This window comes from Plecotus auritus (assembly GCF_963455305.1).
Source record: "Plecotus auritus genome assembly, chromosome: 4".
Lineage (NCBI taxonomy): Eukaryota > Metazoa > Chordata > Mammalia > Chiroptera > Vespertilionidae > Plecotus > Plecotus auritus.
Window position 1 is genome coordinate 32,774,482 of NC_137775.1, and position 18,387 is coordinate 32,792,868.

The following is an 18,387-nucleotide window of genomic DNA, read 5'->3' on the forward strand; positions in this document are numbered from 1 at the left end:
GTAATAACAATGTAGAATAAAATCAGAAATGCAGTTTTAGAATCTAGAGGAGAAATCTGAATGTTATTTTTATTACTGTGACAACCTACAAATAATATACTACTCCATTTTAGAAATTTTGATGGTGGGTTTCAACCTACTATAGATACCATAATACTGAGGTTTATAAACATCTATGTGATAAAGAAGTAGAAGTAATATAATAAAAACATTAAATATTTGGTTTGAAATTCAAAAATACAGGGCAAATTCTCTGCTACTTATTAGGTCCAATCTTGAGAAAAAAACTAAGCCTTCTGAATTCCAGTTGGCTCATACAAAATAGGGATAAAAATATCTCAATCTTGGCTAATTATGAAGAAAAAATGGAATATATACATGAAAGTGTTATGTATAAAATGGTTGTAGAAATATGACCATTCCTCAGATATGACGCTGAATTTAATGACCCAAATATTTTATTTAATTTAACTTATTTTTTACTGATTTTAGGGGGTAGGGGGAGAGAGAGATAGAAGTAGAGATAGAGATAAACACCGATGTGAGAAGGAAACATCGATCGGTTGTCTCCTGCATACACCCTGACCAGAGATCAAACTTGCAAGTTAGGCATGCACCTTGACGGGGAATAGAACCCACTATCTTTTGGTGTATGGGATGATGCTCCAACCAACTGAGCCATAATGGCCAGGATGACCAAAATATTTAACCAGTATATTTATTATCATGTTTTTTTAAAGACCAAGCACACATATTTTTCATCTGTAATAGTCATAATTATTTCACTCCATTAATTTGGAACTGTAAGAAACTGGCATTAAATATGACATATAATTTTCCAACTTTTGCCTGATTATTTCTAAGTCAAAATAACCAAAAGTTTAATTAGAAAATAATTTCTATTAAAAAGTTTCCTTACTTAGTTGTTCACTTTGGATTATAAAGCACAGACCATTTTAGATTTTAGACTGAAGCCTGGAGTGCTACATAATCACAGGCACACTAAGCAACTGAGATGGCAATGATGATGAGGGTGATTATTAAGAACTAGAGACCCGGTGCACAAAATTCGTGCACGGGGGTGGGGGGTGTCCCTCAGGCCAGCCTAAACCCTCTCCAATCTGGGACCCCCTCAAGGGATGTCCAACTGCCCATTTAGGCCCGATCCTGGTAGGCAGTCGGATATCCCTCTCACAATCCAGGACTGCTGGCTCCCAACTGCTCGCCTGCCTGCCTTCTTGATTGCCCCTAACCGCTTCTGCCTGCCAGCCTGATCACCCCTAACCACTCCCCTGCCAGCTTGATTGATGCCTAACTGCTCCCCTGCCAGCCTGTTTGCCCATAACTGCCCTCCCCTGCTGGCCTGGTCACCCCTAACTGCCCTTCCCTGCAGGCCTGGTCACCCCCACTGCTCTCCCCTGCAGGCACGGTCACCCCCAACTTGACTCCTCTACCGGCCTGGTAACCCTTAACTGCCCTTCCCTGCAGGCCTGGTCACCCCCACTGCTCTCCCCTGCAGGCACTGTCACCCCCAACTTCCCTCCTCTGCCAGCCTGGTCACCCCTAACTGTGCTCCCCTGATGGCCTGATGGCCCACAACTGCCCTCCCTTGAAGGCCTGGTCCCTCCTAAATGCCCTCCCCCTGCTGGCCATCTTGTGGTGGCCATCTTGTGTCCACATGGGGGCAGGATTTTTGACCACATGGAGGCAGCCAACTTGTGTGTTGGAGTGATGGTCAATCTGCATATTACTCTTTTATTAGATAGGATAGAGGCCTGGTGCATGGGTGGGGGCCAGCTGGTTTGCCCTGAAGGGTGTCCCAGATCAGGGTGGGGATTCCCTTGGGGTTCGGGGCGGCCTGGGCGAGGGACCTGTGGTGGTTTGCAGGCTGGCCACGTCCCCCGGCGACCCAAGCGGAGGCCCCGGTATCTGGGATTTATTTATCTTCTATAATTGAAACTTTGTAGCCTTGAGTGGAGGCCTGGGTTGAACAGGGTGTGCAGAAAGCTTGGCTTCCTCCATTGCCTGGGAAACCCAAGCCTCCTGCTTGCTCCGTGGTGGCAGCCTTCTTGGTTGGGTTAATTTGCATACTCGCTCCTGATTGGCTGGTGGGCGTGGCTTGTGTGTAGCAGAGTGATGGTTAATTTGCATATTACTCTTTTATTAGATAGAATTATTAGAGCAAATCCAAACTTGCTAGCTAAATTGCATATTTCCTGGGGAATGTCCAAAGGGAAGATTTGTTCACAAAGGCACATGTGTTATACTTAGTTTATCAAGTACATGTAAAAATATGCCCTTTCTCCTATTACTGGTTATTAATAAAATTTGCACTGTGAGCAGGTTGAAAAGTGGTAAAAATTTGAGGTCACTTCATATTACCATAATTAGTAACATCATTCCTTACCAATATGTTTGTATAAAGTTTTCAATGTGCTTTCACACTGCACATTAAGAACAACACTTCAAGGCACATGGTATTAGCAATACTTTGTTGGCAAGGAAACAGATTCAGAAACCTTGAATAATATACTCAAGTTCACAGGACTACAACTATCTATAATAACCTATAATAATAAGAGCATAATATTCTAATTAGACTGGACAGCTGAACGACCTCCCGGAGTCCTTCCGGACAAATTCAGCGCTGTGAGGGCTGAGCCCCTTGCACGAATTTCGTGCATCGGACCTCTAGTAGCAAATAACAAGCCTCATCTTTTTCAGTTCTTATCTAGAGCTACTTCTACTTAGCACCTGTGAGTCTTTCTAACTCTACCCAAGTATCCAGGATTATAAGAGACTCTTTTTGTTCTGGTTCTGTTATGCTGAAGAATTAGTAACTAATGACAGGCCACTCCATTTAGAGAGGCTGAGAACACTGCCTTGTATTCCACAAAAGCACAAGTTTTTCTGGGCAACTGATTTCTTTAAAGTTTTATAAGGTAAAAGAGAATAATGATAAATTTTCTCCATGACTGTGTACCCAAGTAGACTAATGGATTGGTAATCTTTGTGGGATGGAAAGGTTGAAGGAACTGAAATTTATCATGAAATGCCTTTCCAACTCTAAATATCTTTCCAGCTCTAAAACTGTAATAATGAGTTAACTTCACAGATTTTGTGAGGAATGTAGAAATAAAAATTTTCCAAGTGCCTAAAGCTATATATTATTTCACCATTATGAAATACTTAAATGACTTTAAGGACTATATTTTATTTAGTTTTGGAGAGAATGAAATAAAATTTTCTAAACCAAAGTTATTAGAGGAGGTTTTAAAAATAACTTTAAAAAGGCTACATTTAGCCTTGACTGGTTTGGCTCAGTGGATAGAGCGTCGGCCTGCAGACTGAAGGGTCCCAGGTTCAATTCCGCTCAAGGGCATGTACCTTGGTTGCGGGCATAACCCCAGTGGGAGGTGTGCAGGAGGCAGCTGATTGGTGTTTCTCCCTCATCGATGTTTCTAACTCTCTATTCCTCTCCCTTCCTTTCTGTAAAAAAATCAATAAAATATATATATATATAAAAAGGCTATATTTATATCAGTACTTTCCTCATTACTACTAGAAAGCCCCTAAGCGTCACTACAGTTTATTATAAAGGCTACAAAACTATATAATCTGTTGTTATATTACAAATGCAATAATAGACTGAAGTAGTTATTGAAAAGAACACTCAATGGTTCATTCAAGTTGCAAAAAGGTAACACTTGAGTTCAGACAGAAAAGTTATCATGAAGAAGAGAGAGAGATAACAAAGCAATCACCTTCTACCTTTAATGATGTGGATGCCTGCTAAGCCATTGAGAGCACAAACTAATTGCCGATGTGCTTCTTCACATTCAGTCCCACATTTCTTCTGCAGGGATGTCAGAAGCTCTTCCATTGTCATGGTGCTACAAGAAGAGTCAGACTGCTTAGAACTTGAAAGAAAATCCTAGGTGAGAGTATTATATTGCATAAGATCATCAGACGCTTACAGAGTCTTTGTGGGATCTTCAGCATCTTTCTCTTCACCCCCACTTTTATCGCTATCACTTTTAACTTAATTACAGTTGTCCCCACATATCCGTGGGGATACATTCTAGGACCCACAGAAGATGCCTAAAACTAGAGACAGTACCAACCCTATAAACTGAAAAAATATAAAAACAAATGCCTTTTATATCTGGAGTGAAGCAAAAAAACAACAAAACTCTCCACAAGAGTCCTAATTTGAAAAGAGATGTTAAAAATCATAAAAATAATTTGAAGATGTGATTCTCTTCCACAAATGAAGTTTCATACCAAAGAAAATGACCACCCTGCTAAAATAATTGACAACTCAGTGACAAGGACATGAAACTGTGGGCTAGGAAGCTAATATACACTAATAAAAGAGAAAGATGCAAATTGACTGTACCTCCGTGATGCCCACCAGCCAAACAGGAGTATGCAAATTAACCCAACAAAGATGGTGACTTAATTTGCATACGCAGGCGCCCAGCGGCTGGGGGCAGCCCAGCAGCTCCGGGCCTCTGGGCAGTGTGGGAAAGTGAAAGGCGGCTCCGGCCAGAGTGAAGGCGATGACGGCAGCCAGGGGAAGGAAGGCCCATTCTTGCACGAATTTTTGTGCATCAGGCCTCTAAGGCCTCGTGTGTGTGTGTGTGTGTGTGTGTTTGTGTATGGAGTATATAGACTACAGGCCCAGGGCATGGATTCATGCATCGGTGGGATCCCTCGGCCTGAGCCCTCTCGCAATCCAGGACCCCTCGGGGGATGTCGGAGAGCCTGTTTTGGCCCGATCTCTGCAGGCCAGGTGGAGGGACCCCACTGGTGCACAAATACATGCACCAGGCCTCTAGTACGCATATAAGATCTTTGGTTAATCTCTCCCCACTCTCCCCCTCCCCGCTTCCCTCTAAGATTCATCAGTCTGTTCCATGTTTCCATGCCTGTGTATTGAGTATCTGCCCCCTGGTGGTCAGTGCAAGTCGTAGCTACCGATCAAACGGTCACTTAGGCTTTTATATATATAGATTCTTAGTTGTAGTGGAAGGAAACTGATAATCAAACCTTTTTTGGAGTGGCAGGAACTCTCCGCGAACGGCCTGCGGGTGGCAGCAGGCCTGCCGGAGCCTCAGCAGTGGGTACAGGATGGAGGTGACAGTCCTTCGGTCCAGGCTGCTGAGCTTCAGAGCCCAGTCAGAAATCTTCCTGAGTTTGACTACGGCATCCTGGCAGCACACCTCGTGCTGACGGTGATAGAAATGTCTTTCCACTGGAGAAAAGTGAAGCCAGTGGGTTTCTTCTGTCTGAGGAGGTATCTGAATCTGTACAGAGAGAGAGAGAGAGAAAAAAAATTTTTTTTCACCTGGAAATTTAACTGTCCAGTCCATCTCTCTTTTTTTCCCTTTTAATACTCTTAATTAATAAAAACTTATTGTACTGACTTGGTCAATCACATCTTTCTTTGCAGACCTCCACAGAATCTTGGCAATAAAGCTGTAGAGGGGCTGAGGATTCTTCCTGCAGTAAGGGTGGTAGAGAAGTCGAACCCACCAATGCTTGACACAGAAAGGTTCAACACCAAGAAAGACCACTAGCCCGAAAAGATCTGAAAAGACAAAAAGAACAGAGCACACTGAGAATAACTGCTTCTGTATTTCTTCACTGCAGTTGTTAGAAACTGCCCAAATTGTGGGTGTCATAACTGCAGGAGTATTACCAGTAGCTAGTGGGTAGAAGCTAAATATCCTTAAATGCAGAGGACAGCTGCCAATGAAAAAGAATTATCTGGCCCAAAATGTCAATGAAGCAAAGGTTGAAAAATGCTGGTCTAACATACACACACACAAAAAAACAAATGTGACTTCCACTTTCAAATACAACACAGTAAATCACGGCAGGCTAACACTCCCTCTGTAACAACTACAAAAAGAATAGACATCACAAGAATCAGAGTGTTAAATACATCAGAGAGGAAGCAAAGAGGAAAAAAACTAAAATCCCGGAAAGTTTTGGAAAGCTTTTTTAGGTAAGTTGGGCAGGAAGAAACTTTTGGGTGTGATTATCTTGATTGTGAAAATAGATTAATGGGTATATACGTATATTTAAAATTCCCAAATTTTACATGTTAAATATTTACAGCTTTATTATATGTCATTTACTACTTAATGAAGCTGTTTTTAAAAACATTGCTCAAGAATTTGCTGAATGGTGACAAGCACTCAAAACATCTGCCAACATCTCACATATCCAAAGTAACCTACCCAGGAAACAGGAATTTTTGCTCATATTCTTTTAACACTAAAATCAGAAAAAAGTAACTCTGAGAGTCTTTCTTTTTTCAGTACCTCTCAGCTAACTTTTGAGCTGAATGAGATCTTAGTAACACCTAAATAACTACAATTTGGGCAGTTTCCAAATGTAAGCGCAGACCACTAAATCTGGCCTTTTAGTTATCCTGATTTTATTCTATAAATATGTACTTTCAAGTAACTTACTAAAATTATACAAATATTTAAGTATGTACTTATAAAATCTCCATAGACAATGTTTTTCTTCCTAAAAACAATTATCAGAAAGCAGACTGTTTTTAGGTCACAATAATGGATGTTGATATTTTTATTTTAGCAGAGTGATAAGTTATCTTGATGAAAACAGTATACAATAACTTGAATTTTCAGAAAGATAAGTTTTTTGTTTGTTTGTTTGTTTTTTATAATATATTTTATTGATTTTTTACAGAGAGGAAGGGAGAAGGATAGAGAGTCAGAAACATCGATGAGAGAGAAACATCGATCAGCTGCCTTCTGCACACTCCCCACTGGGTATGTGCCTGCAACCAAGGTACATGCCCTTGGCCGGAATCAAACCTGGGACCCTTGAGTCCGCAGGCCGACGCTCTATCCACTGAGCCAAACCGGTTAGGGCCAGAAAGATAAGTTTTGAGGATGAATATTTGCCACAGGACTCAAAGAATATTTATATTTTACAATTTAACTACATTTTAATGAAAGCTTTTTAGGGAACTTCTTATGTAAAACAACTTTAAACTTTTAGTTTTAAATATTCACAACTTGAATAAAGTTTTAAAAATGCAATGTCTGCTCTTTGGAAAAACTAAGTTACATAAATGAGTATGTAGTAGAAGCATGAGTTATACTGTGTGTGTGGGAGGGGAAAGAAGAACTAGACACAAGCTAAATGAAGAGGAACAGTTGAAGGGATAATGGCATAACCACATGGTGTGATATTATACAGCTATTAATATTTTATTACTTTTACAATTAGAAAAATTATAGTCCCACTATGTGAATTCAGGCAATAAAAATTATGGTCCTATTTTTATAGATACAGCCAATTAAAATGAATTCTCTCTCTTTCTCTCTCTCTTGTCAGGTTCTTTCTGTTTTCTACCTACTACTTTGGAACTGAGTTCAATTTGGACCTACATTTCCACTGTGTAGGCTTGCACAATGACTGTTCAACTTAGGACAATGGGACTACTCACTATATATCGGTCTTCATGTCTACAATAAAAAATCACCCAATTATATTTAAAAAGATAAATGCTTGTAACTACAGGAGTCAAATATAAATACACATATAACCATTTAAGTAAGGATTTCAGCAAAGGTTAAATATAACAATACTTTCTCTTTAAAAATTAAGCTTTTCAAATATATGCAGTATGTGAGAAAACCATTTATTACCCTCCAGTCCTCTCTGTACTGGAGTGCCACTGATGCACCAGCGATTAATCCCACTCAAGCGCTGAGCCATTTCTGCAGCCTGATGAGAGAGAAATATGCAATAAAAAAGAAAAGAAAAAATAACCACAGGAAAAATGCAGAAGTCAGGAATGTTTACTCATGAAAACAGTCCATGGAAATCTACACTTTGGGTCAGAGGCACTTGCTTCTATTTAGCAGTTACCATACTCCATGTTGACTGTCCTATTCAATGGGCCAAATTACAATATAGTGGTTCTCATTAGCAGGATGCCACATGTCCCGTCCCAGCTCCCACAAAAGGAAGGGTAGTTCAATTACATGTAGAATGAAAAGGCTCTCTGAATGACTGATACATCCTCACCCTATCCTTCAGTGAATCACTATATTAAGAGATGTGATTCAAAAATTCAGGACAGGTTACAGGTTGGCCAAAGACAGGAATAAAGACATGTGACAAAGGATGAATCAAAATTCTATCTTCTAAAGTAGCATTTCCATTACTATTTTGTCTCTCTGATAAAAAACTACCAAAGTCAATTTTGGTGCAAAGCTATCAGAGCCTATATGATAAGCTTTCCACTTAGCAGAAATGCTTACAAAAGTCCCTAAGTACAGTTTACTTTTATCTTCATCACACATAAACTGCCATCTTATTCAAATATACATGGGCACTGTATACAGAGCAATGATTCAGAGTACTGAAAAATTCCTAAGGGTTATGCAGTTCACAGCATAAGAGAAAAGCAAATGTAAGAGTATTTAACAGCAAACTTCTGGCTAATATCAACACTGTGGTTAATTAATTACATTTAAATTATTAAATTTTCCATGGACAGCTTCTCCCAACCCCTTCCCCCATCCCAATCTCTTCCTCAGCTCTCAAAAAATCTGCAGAAACGCTCACTTTTACAGCAGGACATTCAACCATCTGAGCTTCATCAAGGCAGATCCTCCACCATTCCACAGCTACCAGGGGGCTTGGAATGGCCATATAGCGCTTCTGGTTCCGTAAGCGACGCCCATCCTCACTATTGCTGTGTGGGATATCTACATAATTTAGCTCTGAACGAAGGACATCATAGGTAATGATAACTATATCTTGTTCTGCCAAAAAATGAGGCTGTAAGAAGCCATCTTTCTTCACTCCTTGATATACCTAGGAAATAATCAGCACAGAGAGTTAATTGCAGAAAAGCTCTTCAAAGATCATTGAAATAATCATTTACGTATCCCTTACAGAGCCCTTTCTCCATGTTTAGCACCAAACATGCTTTGAGATACATTCCATACCTGTCGAGAGAAAAACACATTTTAGTGTAGAAGACTAATAATAGGAGCAATGTGAAAGGAACTGTAACACAAGTAAATGTAATAGCATCACAGTGGAAGGACCAACTCCATGGCTGAAAAGGTCAATTCAGAGAGGAGTTAAAATTTTAAGGTGGATCTTGAAGAACATTTAGGAGTTCTCAAGGGGAAGGAAAGGAGAAAAGGACATGATATATAGGTAGGTAGGCAGATGGAATCAACAGCATGTGCAAAAAAGCACAATGATATAAAAAACTAGAAAAGTAAGGATTATTTACTGAGTGCTTTTTATATTTCAGACACTGTGCTAAGCTTTATCTACCTTCAACAACAATCCTGTTAGAGACTGTTATCATTCCTATCTCACATGTAAGAAACAAGAAGTAATTTGCTCAAAACTGGTAGAGCCAAGCCCTAGGTGGGTTGCTCAATGGTTAGAGCGTTGGGCCTCTCTGGACTGAAGGGTCTTGGGTTCAAGCTCAATGCCCATTCTAGTTGGGGCACATGTGGGAGGCAATCAATCGATGTGTCTCTCTCACATTGATGTTTCTGTCTCTCCCCCTCTGTCTAAAAATCAAACCTCAGAGAGAAGGCATGGGAGGGTGGGGGGAAGGGGGAGAGATCAACCAAAGGACTTGTATGCATGCACATAAGCATAACCAAAGGACACAGACACTAGGGGTGGTAAGGGCATGAGTGGGGGTGGGGGGCAATGGGGAGATAAGGACACATGTAATACCTTAATCAATAAAGAAAATTAAAATAAATAAATAAAAAAAATAAATTAAAAGTATATATAAAAAAATCAATGGAAAAAATATTCTCGGGTGAGGATTAACAAAAAAATAAACAAAAATAAACTGGTAGAGCCAAGATTCAAACTAAGGTCTGTTTACCCCACAAAACAGAGCTGTTCAATTGCTAAGATGGCATTTTGCTTATTACTGTATTCTCTCTCCATGCCTATGAAAGTGGCTGAAATACAGAAAACATACAATAACATTTGAATGGAAAGAAGAACTGAGTGAAAAAGAACATTAACATTAGTAAACAATAACACTGAATGTCCACACACTACATGCCAGCACTTTATCAAATAATCTTCCCAGTAAGTCTGTGAGGAGATACTATTTTCAGAACTTAGCACAATTCCTGGCATAAAATAGGTGCTTGATAAATATTTGGTAAATGAGTAAATTCCTACTTTACAATAAGGTAACTGAGGCTTCAGAGGATGATTCTGGAGCTATGAAGTAGCTATTATCATGCAATGCTGTTTTTGAATTGCATTCCCCTCTGAGTATAAATGCTTATACAAAGACTTTTTCATTTACATGATAAAGAATTTGTTCAAAAGCTTTCATATCTTTCTACTCAAATTCTTTAACTTCTTAACTTCGAATGAGAGAAAAAAATAGTCTACTATTCTATTTAATGATCTCAATTTCCTCTTCAAGTTCTGATTTAATATTCTCATTACGTTATTTTTTGGATAAACAACAAAGTGACAAAGATTATAAAAACTATCATAAAGAAGCAAAATTTACACTTTTCTATCCCTTTAAGGAGCCCAAATTGCCTTACCAAGACTCGAAGAGATGATGATCTCACATGCCTATTGATTTCATCCACCCACTGATGACATATGGAACTGGGTGAGATGATCAGAGTTGCTCTAGTTGATACTGGCTCCATTGCAACAAGGCAGTGGGGGCAATAGAAAGGCTTAATCTTCAGATTCTTCTCTTCATAATTCACACATTTTGCATGTTGCCACAGGTGGCATTTCAGGCACTGAACACGAGGCTTACGGTCAATATGGTCAAGTTCACCACATATGCACTCAAAGCGATAATCGGATGAATTATAGGGACTCATAATATTAGAATGTGGCACATCACCACCAGCAGAGTTTAGAGATTCAGCTTGGGTCTCTGCTGCATGTTCTTGCTGGACTTCAAAGACACAGGTACTTGTGGATGTGGTAACATCAGTGATTCCAGAGTCACTGGTCACTGGATCATGATTTTGTGAACTGAGATCGATGTCAGGTTGACTTTGTTCCTTTTTTGTGGATGGAACAGGCTTTTTCCTCATTTTACTACGATTTCTCCTGGGTTTATAGTAATAATAGTAAGGATTATCATCATCATCAGAGGTGTTTGATGGCAAGTACTCAGAATCTGTGTCCTTGCTCAACGACTTTCTGGATTCTTTCTGAATTTTCCTCGGACTCCATACTGCCTATGAAAAACATTAATTAATTTATTTCAACAAGCTACATTTCTGAAATTAAATTGCCAACTATGTTGATGGGCTTTACATAAAAAGCCTGCTACTCTTTTTCCTGAGGAGAATCACTCCTGGTCAGTGGCTTTCAATTTGCCCTTTCTAAGAAGCTTCCCCATAGTCTGCAGGTCTAAAAGAAAAGCCGTACTGTATAAGTAAGATATGGAGAAAATAAAAATTAGAAAGATAAAGGGAGCTACTCACACTTTGGTATTAACCTCTTGTAATTTATAGTCTGCCTAAGTCAATAAAAGACTAGTAGTTTATAATACATAAATATATAAATGAGGGCAATTATAAAAATTCCAAGTACTAAAATATAGCGTTTAAAGAAAGTGAAAAGTTAACTTACTAGTTACTGCAATTAGCAAACGACGCCCTTCTTTCTTTCTCCTTTCTATTTGTGTTCCCTCCTGCAATTATTTATTGAATGTCAATTTTGTTTGATGTTGGGGATATAATTTGAGGAATACTTAGCCCCTGCTTTCACGGGGGTATGTTGGAAAGACAGAACAGTAAACAATAAGACAATGATGCTATAGGAATGTGTAAGAGGGCTGTACTGAGAGGGGCTGTGATGAGAAGGCAGGTGCCAGCAACAGCTTCCTAGAAGGGAGGTCAGAGCCAATGTTGAACAGAGGAGTTGGGACACTTAACACGGAATGAATGGTATCAATCGAAGGAGATGTTTTTGTTTTGGTGACAGAAGAATTAGTAAAAGCCAGGAGTTCATTGTAGTCTTCTACCCTGGCTGGGGAAAAACTGTTGGAGACTCCCTACTCGAGAAAATGAACTTATTTATCTGCGTTTTTCACAGTAGCCAAGCTGGGAGCTCCACACTTGGACTTGCTGTCATTAGTCCTTCCTTGATTTATGTTTACAAATTTGTAACTATTTTCTTAAAAGCAAAGTGAAATTAATAGCCCCAAAGAAGAAGTTTTATAACAAAATGCAAACATTTTATAAGATGACGACCATGGGAAAAGACTTTATATAAAAGATTCAAAATGTATATAAAGAGCTATGCAAATATAAAGTATCGTTAATATTTTTAACATATGGAACAGACTTTTAAACTGCTGACAACAGTATAAAAATAGAGAAGTTAAACTTTATAACATGCTCAACCAACTAATTTTATAATTCATGCAATAAATATTTGAGTATGTGCTTATAGGCCAAGCAAGGTTTAATGGTAACCAAAATAAAGTTTCTACTCTGATGGAACTTATATTCAGGAAGTAGAAAATGTAAGTCACAGCCATAAGTGATGTTCCTAACCAGTCTGTTATTTATCTTCAGATGGTAAAAGCTTCAGCGTCAAGGTGGGATCCATCAGCTCATTCTGTAAGGCATCATATATAGCTACTTAGTAAGTGCTCTGTTACCTGCTTTTTGTTTTTATCATATATATCCTCTTCCTTGTAATTCTTCCCCAATGTAAAAGTCCCAGAAAAACCATGGCCTTTGATCTGTTTCACAAGACCTTCGAAAATCAAACATTTCAGCATCCGTTTCAGAAGACTCTTGTTACGATGAACATCATATCTATATATAGAACTGACATACTTATAGATGGAAAGGATGGAAACTCCCTTTTTTCCATTCATTTCTTTCACAGCTGTCAGGATCATCACACGTGTAGCTAAATGTAAAAGGATATGTTAACTCAGTCAAAATAATTAAAATTAAAAGAAAATAAAAGTCAGTTCATTTTAATGTGCATTGAGGATCAAGTTAATAAAAAAATAAAGCAAAGATTTATTGAAGGTATGTTGTCTCTATATTGTCATTTTGAAGACTATGTAATAAAAATTTACCTCAACACATTAATAATTACTGTAATGGAAATAATTTAAGAATTATTCATGAATTTATTATTCTTACAAAGCAAGTATCACTTAAAATTATTTTAAAGACCCTCTCACAATTATCTATGTATTAGAGGCCCAGTGCACGAAATTCGTGCACGGCAGGGGGGGTGTCCCAGCCTGCACCCGCTCCAATCTGGGACCCCTCAGGAATGTCCGACTGCCTTGAGGTGGAATCAGGCCTAAAAGGGCAGTCGGACATCCCTCTCACAATCCAGGACTGCTGGCTCCCAACTGCTCACCTGCCTGCTTTCCTGATTGCCCCTAACCGCTTCTGCCTACCAGCCTGATCACCCCCTAACCACTCCCCTGCCAGCCTGATTGATGCCTAACTGCTCCCCTGCCAGCCTGATTGCCCCTAAATGCCCTCCCCTGCAGGCCTGGTCACCCCTAACTGCCCTCCCCTGCAGGCTTGATCGCCCCCAACTGCCCTCCCTTGCAGGCCTGGTCCCTCCCAAAAGCCCTCCCCTGATGGCCTGATCTCCCACAACTGCCCTCCCTTGCAGGCCTGGTCCCTCCTAACTGCCCTCCCCCTGCTGGCCATCTTGTGGCAGCCATCTTGTGTCCACCTGGGGGCAGGATCTTTGACCACATGGGAGCAGCCATCTTGTGTGCTGGAGTGATGGTCAATCTGCATATTACTCTTTTATTAGATAGGATAGAGGCCTGGTGCATGGGTGGGGGCCAGCTGGTTTGCCCTGAAGGGTGTCCCGGATCAGGGTGGAGGTTCCCGTGGGGCGTGGGGCGGCCTGGGCGAGGGGCCTGTGATGGTTTGCAGGCCGGCCACGCCTCCCAGTGACCCAAGCAGAGGCCCTGGTATCTGGGATTTATTTATCTTCTACAATGGAAACTTTGTAGCCTTAAGCGGAGGCCAAGACAGGCCAGGGCTGCAGAAGCTTGGCTTCCTCCATCGCCGGGGGCAACCCTAGCCTCCTGCTCTCTCCAGCTCCATAGCTGCTGCCATTTTTGTTGGGATTTATTTATCTTCTATAATTGAAACTTTGTAGCCTTGAGTGGAGGCCTGGGCCCGCCAGGGTGTGTGGAAAGCTTGGCTTCTTCCATCGCCGGGGAAACCCAAGCCTCCCTTCTGCTCGCTCCGTGGCCGAAGCCATCTTGTTTGGGGTTAATTTACATACTTGCTCCTGATTGGCTGGTGGGCGTGACTTGTGGGTGTAGCAGAGTGGTTAATTTGCATATTACTCTTTTATTAGATAGCATATGCTATTATGAGTAAGGGAAACATTCATTTGTTAGCAGAAATTGAGGTAGCTATGCTTGAGAATAAACAAAGCCTGGTTTAAATTGTAAGCTAAATAAATTTAAATGTAATATTGAGCAAGAACTACCTGGATCTGGACCAAGTCAAAAAAAATTTATTTTGTTAAGATACTTTGACTTATAATTAAACCTATTTATTCATAGTGTAAACAACTATAAACACAATTATTCGTAACAATGACAAGATATCTCTATATGAGGATTACAAGAGCTACAACAGAAAACTGTAAAAAGATATTTTCTTTGAGAGATTTCATACTTACGGGGGCACTGAACTTTTTCTTTGGGTTCAATTTCCATAATCTGAGTTTCTGTGTTTTTTACTTGTCCTCCAGAATGTGATGGAATGAAATAATTGACCACTTTTCCCTGATATAAACAACATTCAGTAGTCACATAAGGTTTTGCTTTCAGTATTCTGAGTTGTTATTAAAATTAACCTTCCTTCTATTAAGGAAATGCAAAAGAGTTGTAAAAAGTTATAAAAAGGCTAAATATGCTATTCATACCTACAAACCTTATTTTTTGTTTCAGGGCTTACAGCTAGCTATCACTTTTACAAACTGTACAAATTATATATTATCTTAAATTATCTAAATGTTAAGTGTGGGACTTCTGCAATTAACTTTTTTTATTATATTTTTATTGATTTCAGAGAGGAAGGGAGAGGGAAAGAGAGATAGAAACATCAATGATGAGAGAGAATCATTGATTGGTTGCCTCCTGCAGGCCCCCTACCAGAGACCAAGTCCATAAACCAGACATGTGCCCTTGACCAGAATCGAACCCAGAACCCTTCAGTCCACAGGCCGACACTCTATCCACTAAGCCAAACCGGCTAGGGCTGCAATGAACTTTTTAAGGCTTGTTTAAACACAGAATTAACCCACTTAATTTATAACAATACTAAAAATAACTTAGAATTAAAATATCTAATGAGAAGAAAATGCCAAAAAGAAATTACGGATACTTAGAACTGCATACTCCAATTTATTTTTCTACAACGGAAATAGATATTTTCTACTGCCTCCTCAAATCTGAAAGCCTAACATTGCAAACCTGACCCTATCAAAAGATCATACTATCACTAAGTTTGTGAGCATGGTGGTGGGTCTTACAGCTAATTACAGTTATATCCTTAATTAGTGGGTTCATTTCAGCAAATTTAATTTTAGATTTCATTATGGAAAAATATGAACTCTATTTCCTCTGTGGAACAGTTTTAAAACTCTAAAATTTACATTTTCATACACAAATATATTTTGGAACAAAGACTTCCAGTTTATTTCATCTAGCACTCTAATTAATAAGCTATATATCCTTTAACAAAGTTCTAATTATTACGTTTTTTATTTACATACCTGATATTTTATTTACATACCTGATAATATTAAAAAACAGTTCTCAAAAATATTTAGTGGTACTATGGAGACTTGTAATAGTGACAAAACATTTGAGGAAGTAATATATTTTCCTAAGGGTGTTTCTCTGCCAACTAAAAGGAAGTTTGGTGCGAGAATATCCCCGCCTCCCCCCCCACACCCCGCGCCACCTTTCTAGTTGGCCAACATCACTTAAGACAACCCTGCCAGGGCACAAACATCCCATTCTCTGTGCCCACTTGAAGGTAACTAATAGCTAATATAAGTCATCAGCTGCAGCGAAAATTGCAAGGTTTGACTTAAGTGCCAAGCAAATGTTCGACCTATGATGATTTATGAGAACATATGTCCCCTGCTTTCCAAGCCCTACAGTACTCCTACCTCAGGAAGAGTCAGAGCATCTTGTTTGACATCCTGTCGAATGTGTGTCAGAATCAGAGCCAAAACCTCCACTGTCTTTCCGAGACCCATCTCATCTGCTAAGATTCCACCAAACAACTGTGGCCCAGCACTTGGGTACTCACGGATGATGCTAACAGAAAAGAAACAAGAAAAATACATCATAGGAATACAATTAAAATTATACTGTTCTTAAAGAGAACTAGAAAAAACGCATAAAGTCTAACTTTTAAAACTACATTTAAGGGTGAAATAATTCAAATCCCTATTTCTAGAATATAAGAACTGTGATAATCAAAAACTGACTGAGCTGACAACTAAGATTGCAGAAACAAGAGTAGTCTTGGTAAAAAGCCATCATTTCTTCTCTTCTAAAATAAAAGGAAGTGTGTCTGCCTTCTTTCTGAGACCTTTATGAATTTTGGAATAAAAAAATAAGAAGGGCAGTAACTACTGACTCACTAATCATATTTAAGGATTCCTGTAATTTTTATAATAGACTGAAAAATTTAATGAAAAATATAAATACTGACCCATAATGAGATATTGTCTTAGAATTATAATCTCTTTAAATATCAATGACTAAGCATCTTAAGTCTCTTATATAACATTCATTTACTGAAAAGTGACAAGTGTTATTAATTCTATGTCTATCCTATCTATAAAAATGACTAATGAGACTTTAACTTAGTATTCCTTCTTGAGGTACTGCCAAGGCTCAAGATATATATTACCAAACTCAAATAGGTTTCATAATATTTATTTTCAATATCAAACACATAAATAAAACTTTGCGTACCAGCCTGTATATGGGTTGTAGTAGAGTTTCAAACCCTCAGATGTAACAATCTCTCGCCATAAGAAGTGCAGGGCATTTTCTAAAGAAAAATATAACCATAAAAACAAGTTTTGTTTGTTTTCTTTTCTGCCAGATAATGACATTAAAAATAAGTTAACAAACAGGATAACCTGGTAAGCCACATACACATGGGAAAAAGGCTAGGATTTCTTTTACTCTTTTCTTCAGATATTATTCTTTAGCTTCCTTTGCTTTGGGCACAACTGTTTTTCATATAAGCAAGTGATAAGACAGAAAAACAAAGTATAGCAAATAACAAAGGATTGACAGGAAAAGAAAACTAATACATATAATCAACTACTACCCACGAATGAATTTCTCTAACTTCAATTTTGAGGCATTTCTTAGAAAATAATTTTGTTCATAGTAACACCCATTCTATCCTATCTTTTCAATATGATTTATTTAACATTAACCCCCTGCCCCTCCTCACTATCTCTCTTATAATCCCTCTTATCAATTTGCCTTTCTGGAAGCATCTTATACTTGCCACTAACGGGAGCACTTCTGAAATGCTCTTGTTGTAGCATCCAATTGACAGCCTCTCTTTGGTAAGGTCTCAATACAGGAGTCAATGCAGGATGCTGGACATCCACTTGAATGGACTGTGTTTCTTGCTGATGTGTTTGCTTCACAAAGTGATAGAGCTCATCAATGTCCTGTCCCTCTGGCTCACTCTCTGAATCTTCGTCATCCTCTTCCAACACATCTGTATATCCAATAATAAGGTGCTCAAAACAATCCGATTTACCTTTTATAGTTACAAGCAATTCTTATTTCAAAAACATACCATGCACTCTCTCAACTCTGAGGATTTAATCAGTGTGTTTTGTCACTGGAAGGACCTACTCTTAATTCTTCATGAATAAAAAATCTACCCATCCATCCTTCAAGATGGTTCAGCTGCTACTTTTACCATGGCATGTTTTTTTCTCCCATGATTAGAATGATGTTCTCCTCTGTGTTCATGCAATACCCTTATACACTGGATATAGCAATGCATTGCATTCTGTCTGGTAGTACAACCATCTATGTGTATTTGTTCCTTCTACACTGAACTGTAATGTTCTTTGAGGGCAAAGCCTGCCTTTTGTTTTTAGAGCTCCTTAGAGCTGGCACATGCTTTTCCCATTGTAGATATTTAATAAACATTTGAGGAACTGAATGTAAATATCTTTTGCAGTTTATAAAAGGATGATTTATTTCACTTTTGTATATTCATATAAAAATATCCACATTAGACATAATGTCTCTATGACTAATATGGCAAGAGTTTCCACTGTATA

At 38.9% G+C, this 18,387-nt stretch overlaps 1 protein-coding gene across 5 annotated transcripts in view; it reads right to left on the minus strand.

Annotated features, from left to right (window-relative positions):
• Positions 1–18,387, minus strand: part of SHPRH (SNF2 histone linker PHD RING helicase) — a 75,007-nt gene that overhangs the window by 44,312 nt on the left and 12,308 nt on the right. For all 5 annotated transcript variants that reach the window (XM_080664447.1, XM_080664446.1, XM_080664449.1 and 2 more), the window contains 11 exons: positions 17,592–17,810; positions 17,042–17,120; positions 16,225–16,375; positions 14,725–14,830; positions 12,701–12,957; positions 10,608–11,267; positions 8,620–8,871; positions 7,695–7,773; positions 5,430–5,593; positions 5,053–5,309; positions 3,772–3,893 (listed from right to left, as the gene is read on the minus strand). In XM_080664447.1, the coding sequence (XP_080520573.1) occupies positions 3,772–3,893; positions 5,053–5,309; positions 5,430–5,593; positions 7,695–7,773; positions 8,620–8,871; positions 10,608–11,267; positions 12,701–12,957; positions 14,725–14,830; positions 16,225–16,375; positions 17,042–17,120; positions 17,592–17,810 (2,346 nt within the window). The remainder of the gene's footprint in view (positions 1–3,771; positions 3,894–5,052; positions 5,310–5,429; positions 5,594–7,694; positions 7,774–8,619; positions 8,872–10,607; positions 11,268–12,700; positions 12,958–14,724; positions 14,831–16,224; positions 16,376–17,041; positions 17,121–17,591; positions 17,811–18,387) is intronic.